This window comes from Agrilus planipennis, unplaced genomic scaffold (assembly GCF_000699045.2).
Source record: "Agrilus planipennis isolate EAB-ADULT unplaced genomic scaffold, Apla_2.0 scaffold54, whole genome shotgun sequence".
NCBI classification, from domain to species: domain Eukaryota; kingdom Metazoa; phylum Arthropoda; class Insecta; order Coleoptera; family Buprestidae; genus Agrilus; species Agrilus planipennis.
The window spans coordinates 543,682-554,276 of record NW_020439000.1 but is presented as its reverse complement, the minus strand read 5'-3'; the positions used below and the strand labels follow the sequence as shown (position 1 = coordinate 554,276).

General features: G+C 34.0%; 2 protein-coding genes across 2 annotated transcripts in view; both read left to right on the top strand.

The window, feature by feature from the left end:
• Positions 1–83: 83 nt before the first annotated feature.
• LOC108734382 (ubiquitin carboxyl-terminal hydrolase puf) overlaps positions 84–10,595 on the top strand; it is a 26,001-nt gene continuing 15,489 nt past the window's right edge. The window contains exons 1-22 of the mRNA XM_025975861.1: positions 84–126; positions 335–431; positions 493–980; positions 1,326–1,460; positions 1,538–1,809; positions 2,061–2,279; positions 2,354–2,491; positions 2,548–2,740; positions 2,822–2,903; positions 2,962–3,116; positions 3,175–3,334; positions 3,399–3,533; positions 3,603–3,762; positions 3,869–4,021; positions 4,077–4,204; positions 4,261–4,518; positions 4,752–5,074; positions 5,127–5,343; positions 5,406–5,610; positions 5,705–5,845; positions 5,962–6,150; positions 6,213–6,475. Of these exons, the coding sequence (XP_025831646.1) occupies positions 84–126; positions 335–431; positions 493–980; positions 1,326–1,460; positions 1,538–1,809; positions 2,061–2,279; positions 2,354–2,491; positions 2,548–2,740; positions 2,822–2,903; positions 2,962–3,116; positions 3,175–3,334; positions 3,399–3,533; positions 3,603–3,762; positions 3,869–4,021; positions 4,077–4,204; positions 4,261–4,518; positions 4,752–5,074; positions 5,127–5,343; positions 5,406–5,610; positions 5,705–5,845; positions 5,962–6,150; positions 6,213–6,475 (4,154 nt within the window). The remainder of the gene's footprint in view (positions 127–334; positions 432–492; positions 981–1,325; positions 1,461–1,537; positions 1,810–2,060; positions 2,280–2,353; positions 2,492–2,547; positions 2,741–2,821; positions 2,904–2,961; positions 3,117–3,174; positions 3,335–3,398; positions 3,534–3,602; positions 3,763–3,868; positions 4,022–4,076; positions 4,205–4,260; positions 4,519–4,751; positions 5,075–5,126; positions 5,344–5,405; positions 5,611–5,704; positions 5,846–5,961; positions 6,151–6,212; positions 6,476–10,595) is intronic.
• On the top strand, positions 7,201–9,025 carry LOC108734383 (probable cytochrome P450 6a23). Its single transcript, XM_018465930.2, has 3 exons — positions 7,201–8,393; positions 8,446–8,697; positions 8,754–9,025. Exons 1-3 carry the CDS (start codon positions 7,310–7,312, stop codon positions 8,918–8,920), a joined length of 1,503 nt encoding a protein of 500 aa, XP_018321432.1. The 5' UTR covers positions 7,201–7,309; the 3' UTR covers positions 8,921–9,025.

Here is a 10,595-nt window from a genome sequence, read left to right as displayed (position 1 = left end):
TTTCAATAAAAACTGAATCGTTTGTATTGAATAGGGTTAAAGAGAAATGATAATTAAATAAATCTGTTGTGAATGCTTTAAATATGTGCGATGTATGCTCAGACTTTTTGCAATTACTTCTCTCTTGTAAGTTTCATACGTTCAAAGTAATATATTTTTGAAATCGAACCCAAGTCGAGTTTAAAATTCGTGACGTTACCAACACATGTTTGCAAAACAAAAATAAATCGTTAATTAACTATGAGATTTAAAGTTTTGTTTTGTCTTAATTAAATACTTTTATGCTATTGACAACCCCGTTTATCATAAATTTTAATTCATTGTTTGGTTGTAGATGAACTAGAATCTTTCAAAGATACAAATGAGGACCAAATCTTAAGTAAAAGAGATATTGGAATTGTGCTGTCTTATGTGCAGGCATGGCCTTCACGGTACGTATTTTCTTAATTAATTGTTTACGTTAATTTTAATACAAAATGTTATCTCTTATAGGCAGTGTATGTGTTGTTATCGTGATACAAAGAACTTGGAGAGATTCAACTGTATCACTCAAAACATAATTTATTTGGCTGTTTGCCAGTTAAAAAAATTAGGCGAGAAAGCAAAAGAAACATACAATAATGAAAAAAGTAAGGAAAAGGTGGCAGGGGAAAAAGATAAAGTTAAAGTTGCTGATTCTACAGCGAATCAAGAAATAGATCAGCTTTTGATGCTTGTTTCAAAGATATTTATTCTCAACTTTCCATTGTATGTTGCATTTAAACATACAATACAATCAAAACTAGATGATCTGACACAACAAGAAATGCAAAATCTAAATATTTTTTGTGATTTACATGATTCTGAAATACCCATTTTTCTACTAAGAAATGTTAGCTTTTTCTGTAAAACAGGAGGAATACATGCAATGACTAATTGCTTCTCTTACCTTTCACCTGAAGAATTACCTGTTTCTACTGCCCATGCTATGATTGCTGTTGGTGAGTGTAACTTATAGTTTATTCGCATTTTAAAGTTTGATACTTCAGAAATGTGCAATAATTTTTAAAAACTTATGTTTACTACTTACTACTAAAGAATAATTTCAACTATAATATTTATTTTGTTTTGATAAGAATAACACCATGTTTTAATAATTAGGGCTGAGAAAAAGAAATATTGAATAATATCAATAATGCTGTAACAATGTAAATTACACAGTTTTAATTGCGTTTTTTCTTTTTCTTATTCAAATTTAAGAGGGTGTGTAGTACCAGTTCCTCTTTAAAGCTAAGTTAATTGTTATTGTTGCTTCTTAATTTTTAAAATTAAAAAATACATTTCAGTTTGTAATTTAAAACTTTGGATGAATATTAAGAGCACAGTAACAATGTTGGTGCCCCTTCGTTCGTGTGTTCTTCGCTATATGTGCAAATTATCAGATCAGGACTTAAGGACACCGACCATAAAGAGTATGGCAGGTAAATAAATCTTCTATAACAGACAAAACCATAAAAAAAATATTTTGTCATTCCTTATGCGTTGTTATCGTTTTTAGATTTTATGTGGAATGCTATAAAGGATCCTTTAGATACTCCCATGGCATTTGATATTGATGGTTTGGATTTGGCATTCAAATATTTCACGTCAAGTACACTGACGATGAGATTGGCTGGGATAACGCAAATTAACAATCAAATTGGAGTTCTGGCAGAGTTGTGTGTGGGGGAAGCCCTGCCCGAGGCCGAGTCCGCTCCCAGACATATGGCCGACTGGCTTATCAGCAACAAAATTATATCGCACATTTTTGGACCAAATTTGCACGTTGAGGTAAAATATATATATATAAAACAAGCCCTTTTCTTAAATTTTTATTTCCGTAACTAGTAAATAGTACCAACATACCTTGGGGCATACATAGGCACTGGACGTATACTGCTTAAAAAGTAAATAAAACTTGCAAAAAAATAAACTTAGCTTGTGAACTCAGAATGATTGATTTTATTTAAAGATTAATTTTATATATTTTTTTATTTAAAGTTTAATTTCATATTTTTTGCAATGAATTATTTCTTGTGTAGGTAATAAAACAGAGTCACATTATACTCAACTTCTTGGCGATGGAGGGCCGTATAACATGCGAACACATTGATACGATATGGGCCGCAGCTCAATTAAAACACTGCTCAAAAACTGTACATGATTTACTACCAGGCCTCGTGAAGCACCTTCCCGCTCCCCCCGCATTGCATCTTTACTCATTGCTGTTTAAAATGGAACCCAAGGAGCATACCGAACAGGTTCGCTACAAAGAATTTCTTCTCTACATATTTCCTTTAAAAGTAAAAATATATATCATTTTTTTGTTTTGCAGACTTTATTTCTAGCATCGGCATTAATTAAATTTATCTGGACCAAAGGAGGAGCTGGTGCAGAGGCAGGACTTATAGGATTAGCTGCATCAGCTGCGGGAATAGCACTCCACAAATGCCACAGTTCTACCGAAAATAGCGTATGCACATAATTGAATAATCTTTTTTAAGAGGAAGATAATTTTTTACTTCTTAGGGTGAAACTTCTGGTCAGTCAGAGAGTCATAAGTCAGAAAGTGAAGACATCGATGGTGTCGAACTTGACGATTTGGAGGAACAAAGCGTTGCTGTTGATAGCGAGGGACCGACACCTTGTAAAGTGCCCCGAAAGCAAGTGTCGCCAGAAAGGAAAAACGTTGGAGGAAGCAGCAGTGACGTCGACATCGAAGGTGAATAAAATGAACCATATTAATCATAGAATATAAATTTTGTAGTAATTTAAGTTTATTTAAATCTTCTTCTATAATTAGAAGAACTTCCAAAAGGAGAAAGTAACGGAAAGAAGGGAAAGGCACAAACACCTGGTGTGACGTTATCAGAAAAGAGGCATGTGTATGTTGAATCATTTTGACAACAGATGAATTACTTTTTGAGTTTTTATCTTTTGTAGTTCTCCACGTAAAAAAATTAATGTAAATGCAGCAGCTGAAGCTATGGACGATTTGGCAACTAGTAGTTCTCCAGAAGAAGCCGAATCTGAAGGTATAAAATTCGGAAGAAAACGAAAGAAAATCCTCAGGAGGACGAGAAATCGAAAATTAAAAGGTAAAATGCTATAAATAATTATTTTCAGGACTGTTATAAAAGGTCGCATTCTCTTTAGAATTTTTAGGTAAAAGAGTAAATAAGAGAAACGTACAGGCTCCCGAAGTAGTAGCGTTAAGTGAAGAGGACGGGGATAGTGACCAAGAAATGAAAAGGGTTTCAGTAAAGGAAGCTGCAGCGTTGATTTTGCCTAGTCAGGTTAATAATTTAGTCGATACGTAAGTTTTGATATGCAGATTAAAACTGAAATAAAGTGTCTTAATTGCATATTTATGATTTTAGAGGTCTGAAACAAGCCATTTATATGGAAGAAAGTTCATCCTGTAGCGAATTAGGAAAAGAAACTGCGGCAATTGAAGGAGCTGAAGGCTCTTGCCCTAATACTTTTTTGGCCATACATTCAAGAGCTGCTGCAGAGTAAGTCCATCTAACTTTTTTTTTTTCGTTTAAATAATTATTAATACATACATTATGTTTTACTTTTAGTCGTATTTTGGAACTTTTAAGTGGTGAAGAGGCAGAGGCCGAAGGTGATGGAGAAGGCAGTTATTCATCGAGAATGAGCACCAAATCAGAGAAAAACATGGCCGATTTTGATGGCGAAGATTCCGTCTGTGAAGAAGAACTGGCACAGTTAGCTGAACATGTAAGTTCTGATTCATTGTATTCTTATTATCGTTAAATTTATTATTTTGTTTTGTTTTATGATATCTTTTTCGTTTTTTTTTGGCTTTAACAGTTGATATTTTAAGGCACAGATGAACCTGGACTCTTTGGCGAATCAGTCATCTCCAGAGAAGTCTCCCCAGAGGCTAGATCCGCGACTTTCTGCCTGTTTTAAAATAGAAAACGTCTGCTTACCCGGCAACACCCTCCTGTGGGATCTGCTTCAAGATAACAAGATTGTAAGTCTTAATTACATTACTCATTTTAAAACTAAAATAAGACTGAATGTTTTAGAGTCAATTGGGTGAAGGCCTGGCCTTAGAAGCCGAAAAGACCCTGTGCAACATCTTATGCTATAACACAGACAGAATAATCAGAATGAAATTTATTGAAGGATGTCTTCGTAATTTGGCCAATAATACGTAAGGTTTTTATTTATTTTTTTTATTATGAGATAATTTTACTTTTTCATTTACAGCTCCGTCATTGTCTCTTTACGTCTTCTTCCGAAGTTACTTACGTCGTTTCAACAGTTTCGGGGCTTAGACATGCACCATATCACTCACTGGGCTGAACGACAGCATCACATGATGTCTCATTTCTTCAATAATTTGAAAGTTTACACTGCAGACCCTAGCAAAGCGCTCACGTTGTATTCGCATCAGATGCAAATTCAAGTTCGACTACATTTCTTATCTGCTGTTTTTTCACCTCTGGGGTCCCCTCAAACATTTAAGTAAGTTTTTTCTAATAGTTCTGCTATAATTTGTCGTATTTTTTTCTGAGGTAAATCGTAACCATTGGACAAGAAGTCAGTCAATTACATATAAGGTTTTGTTGTTGTATGTTTCAAAGAACTAGTTTTTTTAGATATGAAGTAAGCTGATTACTAATTTGCTGGGTTCAAATTTTATGGTTTCATGTTTATAATCATTTTTTAATTAATTTCTTTGTTATTTCTCTTGTTAGATTAAGTCTGGAACAGGTGGACACATTATGGGAGTGCCTGGCACATGATCCTGAATGCTCAGACGAGCTCTTCAGCTGGCTGCTGTCTCAAGCTAAAAGTATCGAACTTCACGCACTTGGATTGAAGGCACTCAAACGCCTTTACCTTCATCATCTGCCTAGTTTGCCCCCTGAAAATTTCAGCATGACTTGTTTGAGTCTATTCCAACAGTTATGCAATTTGGCCAGGATCGCGACTGCCAACATGGATGCTAATGGGCACGATGGTTACGTTGTTGGTATGGATCACATGTGGAAAATCGCCCTTAAAGCTAACAATACCGGTAAATTTTTCTTCTATATCCTAAAACAAAATATTCAATCTTGTATATGCAGATGTTAGTATGGCTGCTATTCAGTACTTGAACGGATACTACATGGGGCAGAATCTTCAGCACGAGGGACAGTTCGTTTGGCAGTGTATGTCGCACTTGGCGGCTGCCACAGACGATCTAGTGTCCTCTACAACCCCCGGGACCGAAGAAGCGCCCTTATTGTACATACAAAGAGCCCTGTTGTTGCTTAAAACACATATGGAAACCTTTAGGCGCAGGTAAATTGATAAATAAACGTAAGAGTTACATAACTTTATTATTTACATTATGTCTTCTTAAGGTACGCTTTCCATTTACGACGTTGGGCCTTAGAGGGCAAAGGAGTGGGTAGCCACGCCGCTTTAGGAGACCGGTCTTCCACCCTTATAAGATTAATGGTACAACCTGCTGTGATGTCAGAAAGGTCCGTTTTGGATCTCTTAAGTTCGGATTATGTTGCCGACCTAAGAGCTGAAGTGGTTACTTGGTGGGAAAAACTTTGCGAGGTATGTGTATTTGTTAAATTAAAAACAATGCCGCAAATAATTAATTAATAACGTATAATATGGAAGTTTAAAATTATCATTTTTTTACATTAAGATCAGAAATGCTGAGTCAGAAAATCAAAGAAGCTCTCCTGCTTTACAAGAAGGGCCAATACGAATCATTACACAAGGCCAGGAACTTACCACTGAATCTGATGAAAAAACTCTGGCAGAAATGGGTTTCAAAGATAATCAGGTTAACATATGCATATATTAATTTGATTTCTAATTTTATTAAAATACGAGTTTACATATTTTTTTCTCTGTTAATTAATTCATTTATTGATCATTAAGATGAATTTTTGATTGCAGATGGTGTTTATATCAGTCGGGGCCGCTCGCGGATTAAAGAAAAGGGAATGCGCAGACTCGCCCTCCCTTCAACCACCTCCCCCCAGAGAATCGATTCCTACCCTTCTTTTGCTTAGGCCTAATTATTTCGAACAGCTGTTTGGCCTAATGCATACTCTTAGCAACATGAAGACACCAGTTAAGGGCGGAGTTAGTTAAAATCAATATTACAACTTTATTTTTTTTTTTTTAATTCCCTTATATTGTTTCAGAATAAGATGCCTCATACAAAAGCACAAGTTCTCAGCAGAAGAGTGTGGGACATTTTGAGTCTCTTACCGACGAATCCGACTCTATTAAGAGGCTTCCAGAACCTGGACACACCACTTGCCGAGCTCCTTGACCCGTCTAGTCCTCAGAAGTTGATGTATTCACTGTACATCGTCGAGTCGTTGAGTGTCAAGACGAGCACCAAGAATCAGGAAGATGGCAAGGAGCCCTGGAGCAACGTGTTTATACAACAAGGGGGACTTAGGCACTTGTTTGATATTTTTATGTCAGGTAACATTCAAGCATTTAGGAAATGCCAAAAGTTTCATTTCTACTCTCTTAAATGACTGTAGGTGTCTTACAAAAGTCTGGAGATAGTGGAGGCGAGTGGCACCAAGACTGTTTGGCGTCCTTGTTAAAACTGCTGTGCCACTTGGGGGTTGAGAACACTCCTAACGATACCAGACCTTCAAGGAATGAGAAAATAATTATTCCTAGTCTTAATGAGGTACAACGATTCTCTAATATTCTAATTTTTCTTTACCAGTATTTGAAAATGAAAATTTTAGTGTTTGTTGTCGATGATAGAAGTGAAGAGTACTATGCATAGGCTTACTAGCATCTTACAAGAGGCGTCCATGCCGAGAGATCCTAACTATTACAAAACTGGATTCTGGGGAAGAGCTCAAGTAAGAAATTGTCAATTTTCTTCCGTGCATTTTTTGTTTTTAACTAGTTCATTTAATTGCAATTGCTTGAGACCAAATTTATAATTTTTATTATANTATGATGTATAAGTGTTTGTTTTGTGTTTTATTAGAAATATATACGTTTTATCTTAAACTGTTTTGGTCGTAGTATACTTAATAATTAGAAATTAAAGGAATTATAGCTGATAAAACTATTATGAAAAAACCTTATCATCAGATATTAAGGAATGAAAACATTTTTTTTTTGAGGTTTCATAAGATTTTTAATAAGTCTATTTAATTTTTAAACGACGCACTTCATCCGAAACAAAAGATAAGATTAAATAAAAATAGTTGTACATTTGTAGAAAAGCAAACACGTTTCATTAGAGACATCATTCGACACTGCGATGTTTTTAGAAACGGTTTTAATTTTAACAATTTCCTTGTTACTGTACATATTTTTGTACTACAAGCATTGTTTTACTTATTGGTCAAAAAGAAATGTAGAAACGTTACCCCCAAAAATACCCCTCGGTAACATAACTTTAGATTTTTTTAAGGGATCATCATTTTTAGTGTTCGCAGATGTTTATCGTTACTTTAAATCGAAAAAGAAGTGCAAATATTTCGGTTTTTACACCCTTTTTCGTCCAGTATTCGTACCCACGGATACCGAGCTGATAAAGAAAATACTGATTACCGATTTCCAGCATTTTACAGACCGTGCGAGTTATTGTAACGAAGAAGTAGAACCCCTAAGTGCAAATTTATTTTCCTTAAAAGGAGAAAAATGGAAATATATGCGAACCAGGTTGACACCAACGTTTACATCTGGGAAATTGAAGTATATGTTCCACACCATCCTGGATTGTGCTCGTGAGATTTCCACCACATTGGATAAAATAATAATCCAAAAAGAACCTGTTAACATACAAGAACTCATGTATAAATTCTCCATAAATGTTATCGGTTCGACTGCCTTTGGCTTAGATATCGACTGCTTTAATAATCCCAACACAGAATTCAAATATCACGGCCTAAGGGTTTTCAATAAAGATATATCGAGGAGAATCTTATTCTTTATTGAATTATTCTTCCCAAAACTGTTGTTCTTGTTTCGAGTAAACTTCGTCAAAGTTCCCCGAGACACCACGGAATTTTTCTTCAAAATAGTTAAAGACATGGTAAACTACCGAGAAAGCAATAACGCCAAGAGAAATGATTTCATGCAACTTTTAATAGAACTCAAAAACGACAAGACCAAAGGAGAATTTACAATGGATCAGATAACTGCGCAAAGTTTTATTTTCATTTTAGCCGGATTCGAAACTTCTTCAACCCTTTCCAAATTCTTAATGTATGAATTAGCCCTTAATCCTGAGATACAAAATAGAGTAAGAGAAGAAATAATCACAGTTTTAAAAGAATTTGACGGAAATGTAACTTACGAAGCCGTATCTAAAATGCGATATTTGGAAATGTGTGTATGTGGTGAGTAAGTTTTGAATGCAAAAATTATGGTCACTAATGGTATAGTTTTTAGAAGCTGCAAGAAAATATCCTGCCCTACCGGTTCTTACACGCGTTTGTTGCAAAAATTATAAAATTCCCGATACTGATATCGTAATTGAGAAAGGGACAGTTGTACTAGTGCCAGTTCAGGGAATACATTATGATCCCGAATATTATCCCGAACCAGAAAAATTCGATCCTGAAAGATTCAGTGAAGAAAATAAGAAAAATATGATCTCGTGTACTTGGCTACCTTTTGGAGATGGTCCAAGAAACTGCATAGGTTTGTGTATAAGTTTCTTAAAAAGGAATCAATAAGATGTCAATTTTAATTTTTAGGATTAAGATTGGGCTTATTGCAGTCAAAAATTGCAATTATTTCGCTACTACGAAATCACAGCTTTTCCCTCAATTCCAAAACTAACCAACCGTTGAAATTTCAAGTAAAAGGGGTAGTATTAAATGTTGATGGTGATGTTTATCTAAATGCTCAAAAATTGTCGTAAAGACCATATCTCAGCTGCTATATGTCTCATATTTTTTGTTCTAGTTATTTCTGCTTTTCTTTTACTTAATTTTAAGTGTTAATAATTTTCTGAATTTTATTTCTAAAAATTTTGTTTTACATTTATATAAAATAATAATGAACAAACGGGAAAAAATTTGTACAAGATTCAAAAAACTATACAAAAAATGTACATTTGCATTAAAATATATTTTACGGCAATAATTTTGTTTATTATAGGATTAGATGTACATAAGTACATATTTATTTAATTAGAATAGACTAACATTAATTCAACAATATGAAATTACGTATGCAACACGTTCTGCATTGAGTTTGAAATGGTTGTAGTTATGGTAGGGTATAAGTGTCAAATTATCACAAAAATATTTAAATTAAACGTTTAAAAACTAGCAAAATTAAAATAATTAATTGGGAACACATAAGAAAATTACCTGACGTACTCCTACTTCCTTAGTTTTTCATAGAATAGAACAAACACTATCTTTTACAATTATTTGAAACGTAAAGTGAGGTTAAACAAGACAATTTTTTAATGTTTTTTCCGAAAGATTGCAAAGTGGTTAATTAAAAGGTAATATACCTTTTAATAAAGTTAACAAAATGTCGTGCCTTTATTGCAATGCAAAGTATGGCTTGTTTAATAAAGAGGTTTGAACAATTTTTTATTGTCTTGCAATTGTTTATAACAATTACTTTTAGGCTGGCTGTAGTAACTGCGGTGTTTCTTTGTGTCATAAGTGTTTAAAACATAAATATAAAGTTCCTGCAACTGGCAAGGAGACAAAGATATGTGGGGCATGTTATACAAAACTAACCAAGGGAATTAAAACAGACACAGAAGAAAGACCACCTCCTGATGTATTTCTAAAGTATGAATTTTATAATTGTTATTTCCTTATTTAACTATTATTCCTCCTAGGAGATTAGCTAATCTACAAAGTTCAAAATTAACAACTGCTTCAGACAGTAACAATCCTCAAGGATTTAAGCCAGGATTATCACCAGCAGACCAACAAATAGTGCAAAGATTGGAAAAACTTAAAGCTAAAGACAATCAAAAAGTCCTACTCTCTGATGATGAAATAAGAAAAAGACTGGACAATCTTAAGGGAGAAACAACAAAAGCCACAATCATTTATGATGTATATAAGGAAACAATTATTGTTCAAAAACAATTATTAATGAACTGTTGGTTTTAGCCTAAAGCAGTGGATACAAGAAGTGATCAGGAGAAAATCGATTCTCTCTTAGAACAATATGCTTCTGAAATTAATATTAAAGAAGATCATGAATCTACAAAAGATTTAGAAGAAAGAATTGCAAAATTAAAAGGAGAGAAAACTATTAAAGAGAAACAGAAATTGAATGATGAAGATGATGAAGCATCTGATGAAGAAGTAGAAGCAGAGAAAGTTGCTAAAAAAGTAACAAAACTAATTAATTTAGTTATTCTGTATTATTATTAATTGACTATTATTTTCAGGTAATGTCTCAAATTGCTTTAGAAAATAAAAGTGAGGCCAAGTCAATGGAAAAAGATAATGCTCTAAAGTTTGAAGAAGAATTGGAAGAAGATGAGCCTGAGTTGCCTTGGTGTGTATTATGCAATGCAGATGCTCAATTGAGATGTTTGGATTGCAAAGATCTTTATT